The 23,437-nt window shown below is 38.4% G+C and overlaps 1 protein-coding gene across 1 annotated transcript; it reads left to right on the forward strand.

The window, feature by feature from the left end:
• The first annotated feature begins 384 nt into the window (after positions 1–384).
• Positions 385–21,731, forward strand: LOC127001114 (damage-control phosphatase ARMT1-like). Its single transcript, XM_050865287.1, has 7 exons — positions 385–623; positions 14,821–14,956; positions 17,301–17,466; positions 18,078–18,249; positions 19,964–20,132; positions 20,741–20,918; positions 21,234–21,731. Exons 2-7 carry the CDS (start codon positions 14,922–14,924, stop codon positions 21,462–21,464), a joined length of 951 nt encoding a protein of 316 aa, XP_050721244.1. The 5' UTR covers positions 385–623; positions 14,821–14,921; the 3' UTR covers positions 21,465–21,731.
• The last annotated feature ends 1,706 nt before the right edge of the window (positions 21,732–23,437 follow it).

Below are 23,437 nucleotides of genomic sequence, written 5' to 3' on the forward strand. Positions count from 1 at the left end.
AGCTCAGTGCAGGGTGAAGTATATAAGTGTACACAGTTAAGTAACTAAGAGTGTGTAGTGAAGAATATAACTGTAAAGAAATACCAAGGACTTAAGAAGCGATACAAAGCGGAACATCTCAAAAGAGGGAGCACAGCAACATGGCCGCCTGCAGCGACACCTCACATGGGTCCATAGTGTATTATAGTGAGGAGACAAAAATGGTGTAATGTCACTGAAAAGCAAAGTGTATGAATAAGCAAAAGGGGGACCTCTGATACAGTGGCAAACGTTACAGGTCAAAAGAAGAAGTAGAAAACGTGCCTTTCTATGGCCGACTGAACCTTCTTGTTGGTCACGGCCACCTTCCTGCTGCCCTCTATCGGGGTTGAGGATCATCAGTTTTGTCCTCAGTTTGTACAGGAAACATCGGCTCTCCTTTACCCTCAGTGTGGTGGTGAGGAGACAAGCCAAGGAGACTAAAGGAGAATCCCAGCACCAGTGTTTAGCCTCAAGGGGGCGGGCCGGCACAGCACAGGACACTCGGCAGCTCAGCGGGTGCCTAGCCATCGCAACACAGCTCGTGGCGGCCCAGAGAGCATGGAGATATCGGCCCCCCTACCATTTTCAGCCAGCAATATCGGGTGAGGTGAAAAGTGGGAATGTACTACTTTGGCAGGAAGGACACTGCTAGTCTGATGAGGCTGCTGAGTCTTGTGCTGTGTCCTGCCAGTTTGGTGTTTAGCTTGGAATGCAATAGACTGTGATGAGTGAATGTCAGATTAAACATAGCTTTGTTTGATGAGTGTGAAGCAGTAATCATGAAGATTGACCAAATTTATTGACTCGGAAAGTAGCATTTGACACGAACAATAATAACCATAAATGTAGTATTTTTCCACAATTACACCCAAACTCCTATGGTTGACCCTTTTTTCTGATAATTTTAACGTGCTAATCTCACTGTGATTACCATTTCTATCATATCTTACTAGTTTCAGTGGAACATTTGAAACAATATGCCTGTGCAAAAATAGCTAGATTTATCAACTTTTTAACCTTACTGGATTTAATGGATAAAATGCAACATATCTGAACAATCCATTTCAGAGACACAGACTATTCATTTTGGGGTAAAATATGATGTTTTTTTATCCCTATTCTGTCCAAATTACCTTCTGCTGGTAAACTCTGGAACAGCCTTCCTTCGTCTGTATTTCCTCCTGCCTACGACGACCTGTTTCAAGAGAAGAGTATCAAGACACCTCTTCTCATGAAACTAACCTCGGTAAAATTCTAGTGTTTGCCCATACTCCCCCCTCCCCCCCATACAAGCCTGGGGACCTGGTGGGAATGCGGGGTTTCAGGTGGGGGACACAAAATCCGTCGCAATCGCGTATTTTTTTTGGGGGGGGGGGGGGGGGCAGATAAAAACTCCCTAGATCAAGGGAAATTCCCTAAATTTAGGGAATTTTTCATCCCACCACCACTAAAATAAGCGTTTGCGACGAATTTAGTGTTTCCCATACAGAAACCACGCACTCACTGGATCCCCAAGCTTGTTTTGGGAGAGAAGTGTAGTGAACCCACCAAACAATGCTCACCTCACCATCTGGTGTGGCGCCGGAGGCCATCTGTGCTCGCATAAACCGCCTACACCACACTCATGCCCTCTCTAGTAGGTTGTCACCTCATCGCAAGGTTTCTGTCCTCCAAGTAGAGTCCGTGGCACCAAACACAGTGTATCTTCATTGTTTATCACTGACACAAATAAAACCACAGGCTAGCCGGGATCCATCCAACGCCGCACCTTAAACAGTACTGCGGGTTGTACAGGAAGTGCAGGCTCTCGAACCTCCTGCCCGAGCTGTTCGAACACGTGAATCCTTACTGACCGGATTTTGAATCTGCTTCACAGGTTCGTATTCCCAGTATACAAGGTGATTGTGGATATTGACTCCGCGCCTCCAGAATACAATAATACGCCTACATATATTATAGTTAAAAAAACAAAGTACTTAAAAGTAAAGAAGAAGCCGAATTAATCCCCTTCCCCCAACGATCTTGGGGGACCTGCGTGAACTCGGGGTATTTGGGTGGGGGAGCATATTTAAACTACTCCAACCGAACTTTACGACCTGCTAACGAGGGGGCTTCGCCCCCCTCAACCCCCCTGCTAAACAAGGGGGGTCTGCGCCCCCCCCGTGGACCCCCCCCTCTTAAAATACCCCAACTGAACAGCTAACTGAGGGACATTGAACACAAGTAACCTGCGTTCAGACCTGCTTCACGCATTCGTACGTGATACCAGTAAGTAAATACATAGTCGTATATGATGGCTGCAAGATTCCTACGACGTAAATTACTTACCGTTTAGATGCTTCATTAATCTTAATGCTGTAACGGGGGGCTTCGCCCCCTCGAACCCCCCTTTGGTATGGAGAGTGAGTGAAATTTCGTGGTCTCCGTACGTTGTAAAAAACCCCGGAATGTATGAAATTTCCCTACATCTAAGTAATTCTAAGGAATTTCCATACATCCAGGGTATTTTTCAACCCCCCATGACTCAAAAACTATGCATTTGCGATGCATTTCATGTTTACCACCGCATTCCCTGAAGTCTCAATGGCCCCCTAGCCAATTTTGGTTGCGAGAGGTAAGTATGGGCAAACACTAGAATAATACCCTAACTTCTCTTTTGGCCTCATTCTGTTTCCTTCTCTAAGAGCAGTGCCTGGTGAGCTTTTTTTGTTGCTTTTCTATTTTATTTTTTTGCCCAAACTGTCTCCCATGCTTTAAAACAAAATAATAATAATAAAATAAAAGCAAGTTGTCAGATGGTCCTTTAAGAGAGCCAAGGTGATTAAAGATTGACAATCATAAGTGCAAAATATTGTAAAATGAATCATTGTATAGCAGGGAAGACTGTACTTCTTATTTATTTGGAAGAACATCAGTGCTAGTAACGTTCTTTAAATTTTATCAAGGGACAATGCCAGAGCTGAGTAGCACTTTAATAACATAGGGAAAAAGCTGATGGAACTCGTACTAGAAGTGACATCGTTCCAAAAAATTTTGAGAGACTGGTGGCAATGTTATGCGGACGCTGGACAGTATTTAGGACTCAACTGATAAGCGGGGGGATTAAGAGTTCTCAGAACATTAAGGCTATTGTCACACATTCACAATCTTGACTCCAAATGTTAAAAATGTTGTGCTGCCATAAGTACATTAATTATGACCATTGTAAATAGACCATATCAAAACAACATTGTTGAGATGGACATTCAACAGTCATGGTTTATTACCGATAGGTGACAGATGTCGGGGAGGGCGCCTATTGTTTTGAAATTTCTAAACCTGTCAGCATGTGGCCCGACGTCAGGAGGCGCCGGGAATCAAGATCATGAATATGTGACAGTAGCCTAACAGATGTCAAAATTTGTGAATAATTCATTCATGATTTGACAGTCTTTATTAATTGAGCTCTTAGACCCTTTAAGAGTAAATGCCTTTTGCATAAATAAATCTGTGAAGAAAATTGAATAAAACAAGGTAATTTGCCTCAAGTTTAATAGGTTCTTAGATATTCATATAATCAGATTTAGCAACTGTTTGAGGCAAATTATTTCATCTCTATATTCACCATGCTATGAGATACCTAACACCTCAGTACACAGTGGCTGTGTAATTTTTGAGAGATTACCTTTAGTTCCATCATTAGGCTATAGACAAAAAAAATGTCATTGTATGAGCAAATTGAAAGTGGAATGTTCAACAGAAAAAGTTACTGTGGGAATCTTTTCTGATATTGTGATTGGCACATCAGTATGTTGACTAATTAGCTAACTTATGGGGAGCACATGCCTGGGACTGCATTGCTTAACTCACTCACCGCCTGTACTCCCGATGGTTCCCCCAAGCAAGCTCCCACGCTGCCGCCCTATCCATCCTAAGTTCCTTCCCAACAAGATCATACCTCTTGGTCTCCTCCACTCATGGTTGTCTCATACAGAAACCACCCTGTAAGTAGGATCGATATCTGGGAGTCATGCCACGTGCCCATATAGCCAGTGGATCCTAACTACGGTAGTTAATATCTATCTTCCCCTTATCAATACTCATATTCTAGGTAGTTGTAGGCAACAATACAGTTTCTTTACCCTAATGATGGTGATCCTTTTTATGAAAAAAAAATCAGTAAACTGATATATTATTTAATTTATATATCTGAATATTTTTCATTCAGTTTCAGTAATTAGTCAGTACAACACAGACCATTAATAGATTTTAATATTTCAGGAGTTTTGCTTACCAGACTGTGAAAGACCGCCTACCTGTGATATTGACACGAGTCATCGACTATTTATACAGAGAAAGAATAGCTCTAGGATTAAAATATGGAGAGGTGAGAATCATTATTTTAAGGATAGCCATAAATGTGAAAAAAAAATCATCTTGTTAAGTAACAAACTGTCATGTTAGAGACACTAATTAACAGGCAGTAAGACGCTATGGAGACAAGCTTTAATTTAATGCATTTCACAATATCTCTAACTGTATCAATTAGTAAATTAAAATATTATTGTACAGACTTAATTGAAAGTAGATGTTATCAGGGGTTGCAGAGTACTGTCTTTGTGCATCAAAAGCCTGCTTTGCCATTCTCTTTCTTCCAAATTCGTCTTCATCTATGCACGCATTGAAAGACTGATGGACAAATCTGGAGAACTATTCGGTCTCAGCCTATAGTTTGCACTATATTAACAAAGCATACCTACATTAGAGAAAAGCCCTTGACTTTAGGTTAGTTCACACAAAATGTGTTGGGGTCCTCCAGGATTTCATCCTCACTAGCCTACGGGGGATGCCATCTTGCTACCTCTGACCCAGTTAAGGGTATGGTCACATGCATAAGGGCTTATGTTTCCCTCATCCTGCCCAAGCTAGGATCAGGGGCCACCCACTGTTCATGAATGGAAATTTCATTTTGTGTGTAAATATTGACTTGTATGATTAGTGCAAGATACACTAGACTCAGTTATAGCATGCTGGATAGGATTCTTGTATATTTATTTCTTCTTTCATATATTGAATTTTGTCTATATCTTTCATTGATTATACTTAATTCTTACACATCATCATCACAGACATTGTTTCCTGCATAGACAGGGTGGGAGTTATGCCTGAATTGAGTTCACTACTGTCCCTTCCACATACACATTTGTGACTGTGATATGATTGAGAACTGCTATTTAGTCAGGCCACATCATCTTTCTAGTCACCCTTTCTTATAAATCAAATTGATTTTCAAACCAAAACTAAATCATATGGTAAATTAAATTTGTTTAATATTCATGATAATAAAACAAATTTTCAGTGATGCAACCTCTTGCTAAGAATTAACTTCTGTGTGTGTCATTAAGAGCCTCAGTAAGAATCAAGTAAAGTTGTTAAATCAAAGTCACATTCATAGGTAGACAATTCATGAATTGTTTTCCTTTAATAACCATATCTTGAAGCAAAACTAAGTTTTCACTTCTGTACCGATTTTGACACAATTCATTACCTTTCAAAATCTTCCAGGCTGCTCAAGAAGGTACAAAAGAAGTTGTTGGTCGCCTGTCTCAAATGAAGAATGAGATGCAAACCAATAAAGACTTGAGGCTCCTACATTCTCCTCAGCCCAGCAATCCATATGGTATAACATGTCTTCTCATATTTTGCTTTTTTATATTTGAATATAAAAAAAGTATGTAGGAGACAGGTAAATATGAGTAGCACTTTGCAGTAAGTATTTCACAATAACACCAAAACTTTGTTGTTTTATTGAAGAACTTAAAAATTAATAGGTAGTGTAAAGTTTTAAAAGATGTTACTTCAGTGGGATTTTTTGATTTTTTGGTAGAAGAGAAACACTTATTACTCACTAAACAGTTTTTGACAAAAATCATGATTAACCCCTACGGAACGGGGAGCGGCGATCGTTGCTCGGTTGACAGAGGACGGGTGGCGGTGATCACCGCTCTGCTTATATTTCGCTCATGTTAGCCATTCTCCCAAATTTTTTCCTACCCAAATATGTCAACACTTGTCCTGAGTACTTTTATCAGTGAGTCAGTGCGTCTGATACTTTCTTAGTGGATGGACGTGTAAAAATAGAATATCTACGTTTGAAACGCCTCGTCGATCCGTGTGGCCAGTGGCTAAGTCCACTCCAATAGCTAATTCATCACGTACTGATCGCTCAAGTGCTAGACCTTCCGACAGTGCAATAGAACATGAACTTGGTATTTCTATTGTAACTCTGGAAAGTGATTTTGAATGGAGTGACAGTGATTCTGAGTGGCATAATACGAGTAGTGATGATGATGGGGCAACCACCTCAGGTCCACCAGCTCTGACCACGTGCACTGCTGTGACACGTTCCACACCTGTTACTGCCCCATCCAATAGTGGGCAGGAAATGACAAGGCCAAACTCTATATATACCAAGTCAAGTCACTCTGCCCTCAAAACTGCTACTAGCACGCGCAGGGGGCGGTTTGGGGTGAAGCTGTGGGGTGACATCATTTGAATCCAAGTACCCGCCAGTTCACGGGTGACTAAAGCTGTGGCCGTGTGTACACTTTGGATGTGGATTCTCGACTTCTTTCACCGCACGTTCAGGCAAGCCATTGATGAAAAAATACGCATTTTTATTGAGCTATGCATGACTGTAATTCCAATGCCTGCAAATGGGTGTGAGGGGGGGGAGCATGTTGAAGTGATTGATTTAAATTAGTCTGCCTATCTTCATTTTCTCTAAATCCCAGTTTCTACATTCTCTAGTTTGGCTCCAAGCAACGTCCTCCCCCAAAGCTGCGTATGACTTGACTTGGTATATATATACTTTGGAAAAGGCAGCCTTCTGCTCCCCTTACATCTTCACTATGTTCTTCTCCACCTCTATCTCCTCCCAGGTCCAGGAGGAGGATTGAGTTTGCATTATCCTCTTCCTCTGCTGAATCTTCTCCTCCCAGAAGTGATGCAAGAGGCCATACACGAGGAAGGGCAGGCAAAAGAGGAATTAGAGGGAGGAGAGCGAGACAAACACGAGTTGGGAGGGGAAGGAGGGTTAGGGGTGATAACATTGTCACACCTCCACAGCGTGTTAGTCGAAATCATTGCAAGCCAGAGTCAAGAAAGAAAACGGACACAGTGACTCGGTCACCAAATATCTGCAGTAATTACTCCCATTCAACACACTGTATCTCAATAACTACAGAATCTAGACACTTTGGGAAAATTCCATTTAAAAGAGGAAGAGTTAATGATAGTCAGAATGCATATTCCATTCACCTCGTTTCTCTAGTTAAAGAGTATTGATAATGTGAATGTCAATGAAAATAAGAGATTGACGCGTGTTTGCCCGTACAGCGAGACATAGGGGTTAACAAAGAGAAAAATGGAAATGAAGAAGCAGAGTTTCACTTAGAACAAGATGCTGCAACATAATGCATGCCAATAGGCCTACACTGGCCCTGACCTTCACTATAAAAAAATTAAAAAATGATGGCTGTCTTTGCTGCTTTCATAGTCACACCATATTGACACTTGTTCGCCCCATCTAAAATATACAGGAGTTTTTATATGATTTTGTTGACACTAATCCTCATGTCTACATAAATAAAATTATCTATTTCTCCTACACTCTGTTCTCTTGAAGTAACTTCCCTCAAGGGAGTAGCCACAGCAGAAGTGTCTCCAACTTGCCCTGTTTTGGCACTCCATCCCAGCAACTCTAATGCTCATCTACTCTATTGATCCATTTAACGGGTGGTCCCCCCCAACACCCTCTCCCTCAATCCTGCTCTCAAATACTCTCTTTACAAAGTCATTCTCATTCGTTTTCATCACATGTCCAGACTATTTCAGAGTGCCACTCTTCATTCATTGAACCACTCCACCATATTAAACCTCTCATACATACTTTCATCGTTTTCTCCATCCCATCCTGACACACCACATTCACTTATCATTAAATTAAGTTCCACTGCTCTTATCTGTAGTTGCTGTGCTTCATTCCACATCCAAGCCCCAAATTCATACAATAGAGTTGAGAGGAAAATCCTATTCCTCTTACCCCACTTTACCTCCATGCTCACATTTCTCTCACCAGTCACCTGTCTGCCCTTCTTTGCTTTCTCCTTCACTGTTCCTGTCATGCTCCCATGCTTGCATAGAACTGTATCTAAGTATTTACACTCAATCACTTCCTTTATTTTCTCTTCCCCCAACCATATCTTACACTGCAGCGTTCTCTGCCCAAACTTTATGGCTTTGCAAAAAAAAAAATGGTCTCACATACTGGGAGTTATTAACACCATATCTAATTTTGACTTTAAAGGATCACTAAAATCTGATAAATATTAACAAAGTTTTCAAAGTGGCACATTTGATAGTCATCACTGAAACAACGAACCAAACTGAATACTGTATTTTTTTTATATATATATATATATATATATATATATATATATATATATATATATATATATATATATATATATATATATATATATATATATATATATATATATATATATATATATATTGGGCACCGATCACTCTTTTGCTGTTCCGATCCCCGATCATCTGATCATTTTGGGCAACTGATCTGATTCCGATCATCCGATCATTTTTTAAGTCCTGCTGTTCCGATTAATCATTCCGATCATCCGATCATTAAAACTTATAATGATATTTATTATTTTTTTATAAAATAATAAAAAACTATTTTAGGTGTTCTTTACATAATAATTTCAAATAAGTAATAAGTTAATTATTTGCTCATAAATACTTTTTTTCCTCTTTCTTTTGGTATATATGACATGGTAAAGAAAAAAAAGTTATCTTAAATTCTTATTTTAGGCATTTATTTAAGTCAACCCTTTTTATTCAGTTTACAAAAGTATGGAAAAATAATTATGTTCACTATTCTAACTATTGATATTAATGACTTAAAAATTACGCCACCAAAACAGCAGCCGCCCGACATGGATGAGATAGACTCCGTCCCTCCGTCGTGCGCCTTTCCCTGACAAACATGGCCAGCATTAACCACGACTTATTGATTGCTGTCGCTGTGCTTGCTGCTGTAGAAGAAGGGATAACAGCTAGCTAGATTAAGGCCCTGTCCCACCAATGCCCAGTACATCTCGAATCATGCCGAACTGGGTTACTTCGGCACGCCCACAGAAAAATCGGCACTGGTCGGCGGTCAACGAGCGCACATCTTTCCACGCCAACACGCTCCAGCTAGCGCAGTTGACAATATCTTTATCCGAGAGCGGCCTGACAGAATTTTTTATCACGAGATACCGTGCCGACACCGGACGCGTATCGGCCTTTACCAGGTCATAATTTCTACAATGCGCACGGCAGGGTAAAACGTTGTACTGGCTGGCAGTAGCTGGCAACTCACTGACCCAGGCTTATAATTTATAAAACCAGCCACCGTATCCAGGGTTGTAATAATTAAAATAATTAATACCACAAAGGCCGCCCGCTTAAGATGGATGATGAATAGAACCAGGATTGTACAGAGACACGGCAATCCTTGTCAACAGACCGACTTGGTCGGCTAGATTTCGATCTCCCATAAAGTCAGTCTGTCGACACCCCACGGTTGCCATTTGGCATTGAAACACTGTGATTGGTATTGGACTCAAATTTGGTAATGAAACGAATGAAATTTGGTATTGAGCTATAAAAAATTAAAAAAAAAAAAAAAAAAAAAAACGTACATGACAGTTCAAGCTCCTCAGTAACCAACTATTTTTTTTATAGTACAGTAGAGCCCCCCCCAGTGCGATGCGAGATCAATTAGCGAGCCACCATCCGAAAAAAAAAAATTAGCGCGCGCAGCCCCACCGACTGAATTTTGAAAAAATTGCCAAGCCGCCATGATGCACGCCATGTTGATACCAAGTGTGATCCTACCTTTATGGTACATCCAATAGCATTAAAATCTTAGTATGTTATTTGTTTCTGTAAATATATGACATTCTGAATTTTCATGAAATTCGCAGTTAATCACTGTGAAAAAACATTTTGTATTTATAAAATTGATATGTTGTTTTGTCTTCGAGCAAAAAATTTTTTTCAGTTTTTCACTTACAATTTCTCTCTGTGTGTGTTTTTTTTTTTTTTTTTTTTGAAATTTACAAAAAAAAAAATTGCCCTTTAGTAGTAGTTTTTTTAGTACCACCAAAAAAAAGACAGACTTTTTTTTTTGATTTTTTGAAATTTTTTGAAAAAAAACTACTTTCGAGATATTGGCTCCAAGATTTTTTTTTCCATTCTATCCATGTCTTGCCATTTGTATTTATCTGATTGGCATGAATTTTTCACATGTGATTGTGTATACCTTGTTGACTTACTGGAGAATGCTATGATGAAAGTTTCACTTATGTCAGAAGGAGGAGGTTCAGTTGAACACCTCTGCAGAATTTGTTGTTGGAGCTGCAGTGATGTTTCATGTGGCAATGATTCTGCAGCTGGTGGTGATGGCGAATCAGCTGGTGGTGGAGCAGGTGGTGGTGGTGATGAGTGGCGGGCAGGATGACGACTTATCTTTACCCGAAACTGCTCCCTGAGCGTGGCAGGATCGACTCGCTTCATAACCTCCCGAAACTGCTCCTTCCTGGTTTCAACTTGTGTTTTGTATTTTCATCTTTTCTAAAGACCTTTGTTACAAACGAACAGGTTGCGTGGTCCTTCCCGCCTGTTGTTGTCTGGGTGGTGTGCCACCACACACCTCAACTCACACCTCCCTCCCTCGATCCGCAAAAAAGGGAATGACAGATGACAAATTTTACGGAAAAAAATATTCTAATGCAAATTTTACGTACATGCAAGAACAGAATGATATAGCATGTCTTTAATTTTATGAAAACAAACCTCACCACATGGCAATTTTGGCTATCCCGGTCGCTCCCCCTAAGGCAGCGAGGCCACTGACTGGGTGAGCGCCGGCAATGACGTCATCAGACTCCCAGCGAATCACAAGCGTGTTTTCAGAGCTCAACCAATCGTAGTTTTTTTTTTTTTTTTTTTTTTTTTTTTTTTTTGTGAGTGATTATTTTGAGTAATTATCAAACCCAAAAGTCAGACCCACGTGTGCACCAAATAATTTTTTTCATATTGGTTACTTTATTCAATTAGCGTGAATTCAGTTAGCGCAACCGCGTTCATCCACCTAATTCTCGCACTAAATGGGGCTCTACTGTATTTAAAAGTTTAATATTTTCATATCTTAGTTGGAACGTTCGGGGTGAATCTTTACCTGTGCTGCATCATTCAGTTTTCACCGTCACCCTGCAAACCAGAGACACCAGGATTAGTAATTAAAGGCAACGAATAAATAGTCATTAGTTACGGCCATGCAGGTAGCGACCCCCGACAACTCTTAATTTCCTCGCCAGGCCGTCCCTACCCTATTCCTCCCCCTCTCATACCCTTCGGTTAACACGCTTTTTTGTACGAGAGTCTCAAGACGTGTATAAGTCTCGTAAAGAGACATACACGTCTCGTACAGATACGCACAACGCAGCGACACACTACCTCCCGCCTCCGGTTAGTTGCCGGCTCTTAACTGTGAAGGTATCACTTATCACACCGAGTGGAAACAAGAATTACGAAAACATATATATTATATTATTAGTTTGGTATTGGAAAAGTTAAGCTGGTATTTAAAATTGAAGTATTTGGTATCAAGTCCCTGAGTAAACCTGGCAACCCTGACCCCATCTCAGCTATCAGTGCTTTGGCCAGGGTGCCCAATATATAGGCGGTGCTGCCTTTGTGGGGTGTTTACCGGGGTGAACCGTGCGATGCCGAACACTTGCCGGGCATGTACCGTCCTGGTACCGTGTTTTGCCGTGCGAGGATCAGCTAAGACCGTAGTGGTTTCGGCCTTTGCCGGGGGTTAGTTCTTGGGACACCGTGCTCGCATCGCCTGTCACCGAGGAAATACTGTGCATATGTACCTTGCACCTTATATGTACTGTGTAGTCGTCAGGTCGGTACTGGAACCTAGGGGTGGTCAGGTACCAGTACCAGACTGCTCGGTACCGGTACCAATACTAACCAGTCGCTCATGATGTTCCTCATTTCTTCCTCACGAGTGAGAAGCTGAGACTGAGTGCATGAGTGGATATCTCGGTGTTATGGATATTCTCTCTCTCTCTCTCTCTCTCTCTCCACTGAATGAAGTGAATATTTACCCAACCACCACCATGAGATTTTCCCCCTCAGAAAAAAAATCCAGCCTGGCAACTCTGCGCTCGTTTGGCCAGGGAAGACCACAAACCGCGTCATAGATGGTTTTATGCGCGTGATCTGAACATACGGTTCTGAAACCATACCTCGTCATAGGAAACCGCGCCTTACGAATCCGCGTCATACGCGACTTGACTGTCCTTCCATTTCATATTTTCGTATGTAGAATATTCAACATCACTGGATGGGCCACCACCGCCCCCGTCACGAACCCAAAAGGTAACTTGGATTCATCTCTGCCTGGGCCGACGGAGCTCCACGCAAGGGCCCGGGTGGACACCGGTTCCCACTGTCCCCGCCGTCGATGACGTCACTGCTGGTCGACGGATCCGTGAAAACGGAATAGTGGGAACCATGCCTTAAGCCGTGTCCACACTAGGCCTCACAAGGAGACTCATGAGGCAACTCGTGTATGCCCTGGACTCACAAAAACAATAGAATACAGACGGCCATGAGGCCGCTGCTGGCAATGGACATGTTTCCGGTTCTGGGAAGAGCCTAGAAATGCATTGTGCCATGTACCATAGCGTTGTGTACATATTACGTCCTATAAATCGCTAGTTGACTGGATAGTGGAGAGATATCACAAATTCTTCTCATCTCATGGGGAGAAGCCACCATTAGCTCGTGACGTCATCAGGCTGAAGCAGAGTACAGCAGACGACAGTACCAGTGTTGTGTCCATTGCATTTTTCATCAGCTATGGCCACTCTAGCTCCAAACTGTGCCCAACATGTATGTTATAGGTGCTTACAGAACACCTTAAGAGTGTTGGAAATATGCTATATTATTAAAATGGGAGTGAAATCACCCGATTCACCTCTGCTCTGCATAAAATAGTTGAGTTCACGAATAAAAGTTAGTCCGAGGGGGAACTATAGAGAATAATCAAGGTTGAATTTATATTAGTATTATGGAAATTTACCTAGCCTAACCTAGAGAAAACAATGGCTCTGGAACGTCAGAGAGAGAGAATCAACGCCTGAAGATGAATAAGAAGAAAACTAATGCAGACCAATATTCTATAATCAGAGGACGTGACAGTACAGAGAATAGTTGAGTTCACGATGAAAAGTTAGTCCGAGGGGAAATTAAAAAAATTACTGCAGGATTCACTAGCACAGTCAGAAATATCTTACGTGGAGTACTTTTGTCCATATATATATATATATATATATATATATATATATATATATATATATATATATATATATATATATATATATACTCTTGCACTTTGGCACGAATCACCAACGACTGTGGGTTACGTCTCCAGGCAATGCTAGCCACTAGAAACATACACCACAACACGAAATCTCGGAGTAACACAAAGTTGGCGGCCTACTGACTGCATTGTGACGTCACAACCAATCAGCACCCGTTTCCAGGTCACGTGATTTTTCCTCAACTTTAATCCATATTTTGTACCACATTTACTATTTTACATGAAGAAAAAATAGCACCATAGAGGAATATTTTATCCATACAGACAGAGTTTGAAATAAATATGTTGACCGGAAACATGTACATTCTGGCGAGAGGTATTTTTGGGGCAGGAGGCATGAACGTGGCAACATCAGCTGCGTGCTGCTCTCAGATCAAAGCTGAAAACGTTGAGGACAACGTTGAGCGAACTCGGAGCAACACTCATATGATGATTGATATTCTGAAACAGCACCCCTGCATCTGGCAGGTGAAAAATAAACATTACAAGAATAACAATTACTGGCGAGGCGGTGCAAGAGTCGCCTCGTGAGGCCTAGTGTGGACACAGCTTTAGAGTCGATAGATTACATCACTATAGTAACATATAGCCTAGTCATATTCACATACATGAATTACTCTAGTTAGAAGGTAAAGCTTTAGATTATATAAAAATGCGTTTGTCCCTCACCAGGTACAGTGGTTAGTCAGTTTAACTAGGTTAATGGAGTGAGCGCCAAGTAAATAAAGCGACTTTGCGCCTGCGCGTTTCGTTCATGATATCTTACCAGGATTAAATAAATCAACGATCAATAATTATCACTTATTATTATAAATAAACATGCTTATTGAAGAAACTATTTAGCAACTTGTATAAAAATAATTGTAAAAAGCTAGTAGTGAGGTTTCAAAATGTCTGCAGTCAGTTGTTGCCATGACAATTTTGATCACAATTTTTTTATGTGATCGGTGATCGGAAGTTGGTTTGTGAAGTTCCGATCTCCACAGTCCGATTACCTTTTACAAAGATGATCCAATCTTTGCATTCCGATCGCCAATTGCTGTTCCGATCAGATCGGGAGATCGGACGATCGGATTGATGATCGGATGTGCCCAGCTCTGATATATATATATATATATATATATATATATATATATATATATATATATATATATATATATATATATATATTTGTGTGTGTGTGTGTGTGTGTGAGTATTTGCATCACCAGATTTTTTTTATTTATTTTTTTATTTATTTATTTATTTATTTATTTTTTTTTTGTTTATTTATTTATTTATCTTTTTTTTCAGATGATTCAGAACTGTGGAACCATCAATTTGAGAGATTTGTTAGCAAACATGAGGTGCCTCCAAAGTGGTTTACTGCGCCATGGTTGTATGTAGAGTGCTATATGTATACTCGCATCCATGAGGCCTTCTATCTTTGGTAAGTAACAACTGCAGAATCTCAGTTTAGTCCACCCCTACTTAAATAACTTATAGTTAGGGACAGTGTATCCACAATAAAAGTGCGAGCTAATGCACTGTAGGGAAATACATGATAATGGAGAGGCTTGTAGAATGGAGAGGATAAGAAAGCTGCTTTAAAGTATCCGTTTCAAGGGTTTACCTCAAAAAAATTGTTTTCTGTGAAAAAAATTCCATAGAAATATAGAAAGCACGGCCTTTTCAATGGTATACTATCATATATGTACACAGATAAATTGGGTCGGAAAAAAAATTTTATTACCCGTATTTACCGCGCCAGCGCGTCTCAGAGCGCTAAGCTCTCATGCGTTTATGCATGGTACTCTTAGCAGAAAAATCACCAAAAATTGTTTTTTTCCCCAATCTTTTTGAAATTTTCTACACCACTCGCTCATTCCTAGCTGGCAACTCTGGATCGTGAGTCAGAGCCGTGGGGGTGTTCTCTGCTTCCTCACACATCTTGGCTATCAGCCCACCTTTGTCACACGTGGGTATACAGCATTTCCCTGCAGAAATCTCACAGTTTTTGTGCTTGAAATCATGCCACGACCTTCTAAGAAGACCTAGAGAAGGAGAGAATGTGCTATAGCTGCCAGGAGGAGGCAGCTAGAGACACGAGGAACCTCTACAGCCACTACAACATCCGAGCCTGGTGTTGAGGGGGAGCTGGCACCTCCTTATACCCCCATCAAGAATGGATAATATCCTTGTAAAAGAAGGAGACCGGATGCCTGGGAGTAATACTTTATGCAGAAAACTCTCTGAGACCTATACAGCCTAGATCACCGTTCATACAAAGTGATATAGATCACGATTTAAAAAAGTGGCTTTTTCTCGATTCTAAAGTTGCTCGCACATAATGCGAAATAACTTCAAAAGTTCTGAACGTATCTAAAAAGTTTTTTCATCAAAAGAAAAAGCATAAAAAGATGTAAATTTCAAGGCCAAAGTTTTGCTCTATATATCTTCAAACATTAGTTATGAAATTTTTTGTAGGATTTTTGGTGGATTTTTTTTTTTTCCGACATATATATCTTATAAAAAAAACTGGCTTACAAATGCAAGCAATACAATGTTGCATACGGTGTTAGAAAGTCATGTAAATGGGATAAAAACTTTACTAGTTTTTTTTGGGTCGAAAAACTGCAAAAAAAGTAAAAACTGAAAAACTATTCTTCAAATTCCGCTGAAAATTGCACAGACCCATCTCGGAACAACCCCAATTAACATATAATTAAATAATAGAAATTGCCCTAAAAATAAATTTAAAAAATCAGTGAAACAGATACCTTAACAGTAGTGATAGATGTGCTAAATATCAGTCTAAAGATTTTGGTAGATGTAGTATTATTGCCCCACCATGAATATGCTTATATTTTCTTTATCGTATCCATAGCTAAATTATTATCAATTGGGATGTGTTAGGCTTCTTGAGAAGAGTTTGCGTTAAAAAGATCTCTAGAGCAACTGTAGTGGGAAAAAACTAATGGTATGGATGAGAGTAAAAGGTATCAGGTGCAGAGTGAGAGAATGAGTGAAACATAATACATTGAAGTAGTTTAGAGATGGGAGGGAAAAGCAGAACCAGATTTATGAAATGGGATTTTGAAAGTCAAATAGAAAAGTATGGGGAAGCTAAGAAACTGTTGGTCATATGGATTGATAAGGTTAAAGAACACATTAGTATAATGGGATGGGAGTGCACAAAATTCTGAATAGGGAGAATGAAAGACTTTAAGCGAGCAGAGTGCAGTATTGTACAGTATAAAATATTTAATGTAATTTATACCAATAGAGATTTATCATATAATATTTTCACACTGTACCTCAAAATTGCTAGTACTATCTTTGTACCTACCATTGAAATCATTATTTTCCCTTGCTCTCTGTGATCCAGGGATCTCACCTCACTGTGAGGAATGGGATAGGCCTGAATAATTGTGGACTGTTATCCTGGCCATGTGTTTGTCAGGCAGTTCAATGGAATGATCTGTCACACATGGTGCAATATGATACAACAGCAGTAAAAAAATATACATACTTTTGTACTGTGCTGTACTTAAAAAAATTTATACCACTATATCGTACCATACTTTTTCTGTCACAACCATTTTGTTCGTACCATCATTACATGCTGCACTGAATCATACTGCATGCTGTGCTTGTAAGGGGGGCACTTTTGAGGTCTTTACCAGAGGGTACAGGGCATTAGATAGATTCTTACTGGTAGTTTCACTAAATTTTTCAATCATATTTAGTTACATGCTCATAAACCACTTTCTCATTCTTCCTATTTGTTTCAGTGATTCTCTAAGGGACTTTGATCCTTTTGAAGAACAAAAGCAGAAGAGTTTGGAAGGTTCCCATTCTGCAGTAGAAGCTCTTACAGAGAAAGTGTTGGCTGTTTGTAACAACCTTCCATCACAGACACAAGATCAGCTAAAGCAGCATGTTTTAAAGTTCTTTGAGGTACTTACAGCCATTTCTTTGTTGTAGTAAAATTATCTGTTTCTGTGTATGTATTCACCAAAAGAAAAAGCATAAAAAGATGTAAATTTCCAGGCTGATTTTTTGCTCTATATATCTTCAAACATTAGTTACGAAATTCTTTGTAGGATTTTTTTGGGGAAATTTTATTTAGTTTTTTTGTTTTTTTTTTGTTTTTTGTTTTTTCCTGACTTTTATATATATATATATATATATATATATATATATATATATATATATATATATATATATATATATATATATATATATATATATATATATATATATATAAAAAACTGGCTTCCAAATGTATATAGGTTTATAGTTACATAAAGTATTTTTGTATGTTTGTCAAATATCAAATATCAAAATACTGTAAAAATATCAAATATCAAGATATTATAAATCTCTCTCTCTCTCTCTCTCTCTCTCTCTCTCTCTCTCTCTCTCTCTCTCTCTCTCTCTCTCTCATTATTATCTACATTTCTTTTGAGTGTACATAAGTTTAGATATTAGGTTATCACAGTTCCAAGTTAAACCTAATAAAATACAGAGAGAGAGAATTATTAAACATAGATCTTGACATGTTTCAGGTTAGTCTCTGGGGCAATCAGTGTGACCTCAGCATATCTGGTGGTGCTGATCGTTCTCAAGAAACAGATGTGTTGTCAGTACTAGAGAGTTTAAGAAGCAACATCATTGTAAATGACTCCAGTGCATTGTGGCAGCTCCTGGTGTCTCTTCCTGAGGATCAGAGAGACATTGGTAAGATTTGTAGGACTTTTAATTTGCTCCTTAGCAGAGTTGGGAAAAATCATGATATTTTTAATAAAAAAATCAACTTATCTGATTTAAATTGGATATTTTTCATTTAATATTTTTTTATTCAAATGATTTATTTTGCTTTAAACATTTTTTGGTTTCTATTGATTATTAGTTTCACCCTTATGAGGACATTTTCTTGTCAGAAACATTGCCAATGTCAAATGAAACCATAGTTTAGTGTTGTTATATTACCCAAGATGAGTTTTCACTGGAAAATCATAAGTAGAAATACACTGGTAGCTTAACCAGGTCTGACAAGTAAAAATTACCAGTATATAAATACAGAGATACAGAGGAGGGACTTCAATCAGCATGTAGTCAAATTTGGATCATATTAATAAGAAATTACTCAGTCATGTTCCTGTGCATTCAAAAAAGAATTATGCTCATTAAACTTCATAATTACATTTATTGTTGATATCAACAAAAAGACATCACTTCCCTTTTTTATGCTTCTGAATATTTGTCTTGTAAGAGAAGGCAATCATTTACTGGTGCCTGATTTGCTACAGGACCAGTACTGGACAAGCAGACTGATGCTTGTCCTGTACAAGTGGATCACATTTTCTTACTCCTACCTTGTGTGTGTGTGTGTGTATATATATATATATATATATATATATATATATATATATATATATATATATATATATATATATATATATATATATATATATATATATATATATATATATATATATATATATATATATATATATATATATATATATATATATATATACACACACACACACACACATACAGTGGTGGATTTTTTTTTTTTTTTTTTTTTTTTTTTAAGAACAGGTTCTCTCTATGAGGGTTTACCAAAATAATTCATAAGTAAAATGTGTTCATGAGGGAAAAATTGAGAGCCCCTGATTTAAGCTAATAGTAACAACCGGTTCTCGGATTAAAGAAATTCCAATATATATATATATATATATATATATATATATATATATATATATATATATATATATATATATATATATATATATATATATATATATATATATATATATATATATATATATATATATATATATATATTTAATTTTGCCTTAAATCATGATCATTTTACTCTAATTTAAATAAAAATAACCCTGCTCTGTAGTAATTTCAATCATAGGGAGCAAATCAGGTAACCTATAAAATATTAAAAAATGAATCCTACTTTTCATTGTTTGCAATACAAGGCAGTGTTCTTAGGCTAAACAATTCAATCACCATTGTTGTTGTTGCTGCCGCTATAAACACAACCACTTCATTTTGGATTTTTCGATTTCGGTTTGTTGGAAGTAGTAGTAGTAGTGTCGGTGGTGGTGTTATTATTGTCACCACCAATGATGCTACCACCAACACCATCACCACCACCTTCACTACCATTATTGATGTTGTTGTTGTTGGTGGTGGTGGTATAGTCTCCATCATTCACACTCAACACATCCATTAGTCCACCTTCAGTTAGTAGAATGTGAAACATTCCCTACTTGAGAAACACTGTTCTGTTTTCATTACTTTTAATAATACAAATCATATGACACACACTATACTACTATAAAGACATGTATTTTTTATTCAAATTTTTTTACAAGAATGATTTTGATAAGAAAAAAGTATGTGCTTAATGCTATAAATCTTTCTTTTTCAGTGTTAGTGCTTGACAATGCTGGCTTTGAGTTAGTTTCGGATCTCTGTTTGATAACTGTCCTGATGGAAGCTGGTCTCACAACTTCTCTCACTATCCATACCAAGACACGGCCATGGTTTGTCTCAGACACTACGGAAAAAGATTTGAGATGGACCATAGAAACACTCAAGTAAGCTATTTCAAATCTTTAGCAAGATTGTGGGATACTTCAAAAAGTGAAAATACTAGTAAATCTATTATTATTCATTTTGATGTTTAAGGGGCTACTGTACCTCACATGAAGAGCAGGATTGTTTAACCTCTTTGATTAGCTGTATTTTCAAGTTCAATACCAACTTAGAAATTTTCCATATAGGTCCTCAAGTTACAAACACTGTCACCTACACATTTGCATACATATGAACTGACTGCCATAAAGTCTCGTTTTAAAAATCAAATTTGGAAATCATTTTTCAAAGCAACAAATTTTCACACTGTTTACTGATGTGGAGCAAAGTGATGTACCAGCCTCAGTTTGTTGAATTCTAGAAGCATAAAGACTGGTTTCTTTTGAATATTTCAAGTGTGTTCGCTCCTGTCATGTGTCATGTATGTAAACCTGAGGCTATTCATTCATCCGTGAGCATTCCAGCTTACATACTTCCATTAGAACATAACTTGTTTGTTTCATAGGAACTGCATCCATTGTATTGTAGAAAATGGCAAGAAAATGTTAAAAATGCTTCTTATTAAAGAGAAGAGAAAATAGATTATAATGTAAGCTTTACTTTGTTTCAGAGAAAGTCCAGGGTCTGTTGGTGAAGTTGCCGGTAAGTGGTTTCATTATCTCTCAGATGGGCGATGGAAAGTTTGCAACAACAAATTTTGGACTACAGGATATGATTTTGCTGAAATGAGCAAAATTGATCCTGACCTTTACTCCCAACTGAGCAAAGCATCCTTAATTATTTTTAAGGTAAGAAATTTGTTGGGTCAACTGAGACCTCCAGCTTTCCTGTCCCTCAAAACACTCCTTCAACTCCTAATGTATGGACACAAACAGTATGAAATTTCAGTTGATTACATTTTCAAAATACATAAACCATTTACATACTTCACTCAGCATAATTTCAAAGTTTTCAACATTCTCACTGTTTTCATTGTTCTCTGTTTCACCTCCCTCCATCTATTAACTTTATTGTTAAAGTTAGATTTAATTACCTGCCCTATTCTCGTGTACTCTTACTTGAGACTGGCCTGACTTTGTAATTAGGTTATGTGTATTTTCCAGGGTGATCTGAATTACCGTAAACTAACTGGAGACTTAGAATGGCCCACTGAAACCATGCTTGAGCATGCCCTTCGAGGATTTAGCCCAGCCCCTCTCTTAGCAGTCCGGACAGCCAAGGGTGGGCCAGTTGTGGGACTTCTGCCAGACCAGTGTCACAGAATAGCCAGTGTGACACAGGACTGGAATGTCAATGGAAACTATGGAATGATTCAACTCTGCACTTTCTCTTGATCAGATACTATTTTTATGTTATGTAGAAGCACAGCTGTATACCATTTTTTTACAATTAAAATGGAAAGACTCATTTAACATTCAGAGTATAGAATAGGAACTCATTCTCTCATGTCAGTTTTTCATAGGATATAGAGCTTTTTAATATTAATATTGTTCCTATGTTATTAAATTTTGTAAATACTAATTACCAAATGTTTAAAAAGTTATATGTGCACAATATCTGAATGTGAAAGCTAAATGGTTCAATAAAAGATTGTTAATTTAGTTATATAAAATTTTGTCCCATGTAAATTTTAAGACATTATCTATATAGCATCCAGTAAATTGACAGGTTTGGGAAGGGGGTAAGAGAGCACCCATGTCCCACCAGTCACACCCACTCCCTTTTCCTGGAGACCACCATGGTGGTGCTGGTGCAGATGAGGCAAGCTCATCCAGTCAGGCCTGGAGTTAACCTCCAGCAGACTCTCCGTGTAGATGCCTGGAACATCCTGAGCCTCTCAGAGGATCATCAAGTACCCTATCTGTCAACTGAACTCAAGAGGTTGAGAGTGGACAACTGGACATAGTGGGGCTTAAAGGGTTATCCTTACTATAACCAGCTCATGTAGTACAGTATAGTTCGGTACGGTTGTTTAGACTTTAGAGGCTCGTAAGTATGGTTTGATATTAAGGTTCGATATATTTCTTAATTAAAGAACGGCATGGTACGAAAGTACAATTGTTCTTTTCTTACTTATATCGTACCACTTCTGTATCCAGTTGAGTTGCAAGGGCAAGGTCGTCACCTCGCCTCATATGATTAGGGGAAAGTCAATGAATCCAAATTCTGGCCCAACATCAACGCTTGGTGTGACTTCATTAGCTGGTTGGTCAATAATGACGAGGAAAGATTATACTAAATACATTGAAAAAATAGCTACACACTGCCAACAAAGATTTATATGCAAAATGCATCATGAAAAATACCTCCTTTTTCATTATACTAGTCTATACATGTCAACAAATGACAAAAAATAAAAAGTTAGAGATGGAAATAATACCCTAGAAACAAGAAAAGAATTAACCTATAGTACTTTTAAGTTATTTCAATGGACATTGTGAGATTCCTGGGAGAACAGGAAGTAATAAGAAATGGAAGAAGAGTTATAACTGGATCAACAAAAAAAAATTGACATTATTAAATGCATGGAGACCAAAGTTGTAATGATACAACATGGGAAAACCAGAACCATAAAAGCGTTTTAGATTTCATAATTGTCAATGAGAGAATATGTATGATAAGTTCACCAACTTTACCATTATTTTCATGTGGCTCATAATTAATGGTGAGATACTCAACATGTTTATTATTATTATTATTATTATTATTATTATTATTATTATTATTATTATTATAATTATATACGAACTTGATTGATAGTTTATTGTTGCAAGTAAAACAACAAAGGAGAAGGGAGGAGCATGCCATCCCAACCCCCAGGCAGTACAGAGTGTGATTATACAACTAAGGATACATGTGTAAGTAGCACCAGGAAACTAAAAAGATACAATGGTAGGGGACAAGTGCTAAAACAATAAAGGCCTTGATTTAGTCAAAGGAGCAGACATAAGGGACTGTACATATGGACTACAATCTAGGGGCAAATGCAGGAAACTCACTAAGCACAGCTGAAAGAACATTATTGTTAATGAACCAGCCCACCAGCCCAGGCAGGTCCCAGTGGCCCTGTGGGCGGTAGGCACTAATAGCAGAACATTGCAGGACAGTGTTTGAGCGTGTGACCCCCTGACCTGGCACACAAGCGGCAAGGTACAGGGTCAGCCCCACTGACCTCCCAGTAATATCTATAGCCCAGCCTCGGCCGCATCACCACCAGATCATAAGATGCACTAAGCCTACCATAAGTATGGGTGCAGATACTTGATACCTGGGCATAGTGAATGCTGGAGGGACTACCATCCTGACA

The sequence above is a fragment of the Eriocheir sinensis genome, chromosome 2 (assembly GCF_024679095.1).
Source record: "Eriocheir sinensis breed Jianghai 21 chromosome 2, ASM2467909v1, whole genome shotgun sequence".
NCBI classification, from domain to species: Eukaryota; Metazoa; Arthropoda; class Malacostraca; order Decapoda; family Varunidae; genus Eriocheir; species Eriocheir sinensis.

Bases quoted from the DNA above. Each gene is read 5' to 3' on its own strand.
- LOC127001114 (XM_050865287.1), top strand. From the start codon at position 14,922: ATGTATACTCGCATCCATGAGGCCTTCTATCTTTG. The intron at 14,957-17,300 runs GTAAGTAACAAC...TATTTGTTTCAG, and splicing joins CATGAGGCCTTCTATCTTTG to TGATTCTCTAAGGGACTTTG. The intron at 20,919-21,233 runs GTAAGAAATTTG...TGTATTTTCCAG, and splicing joins CATCCTTAATTATTTTTAAG to GGTGATCTGAATTACCGTAA.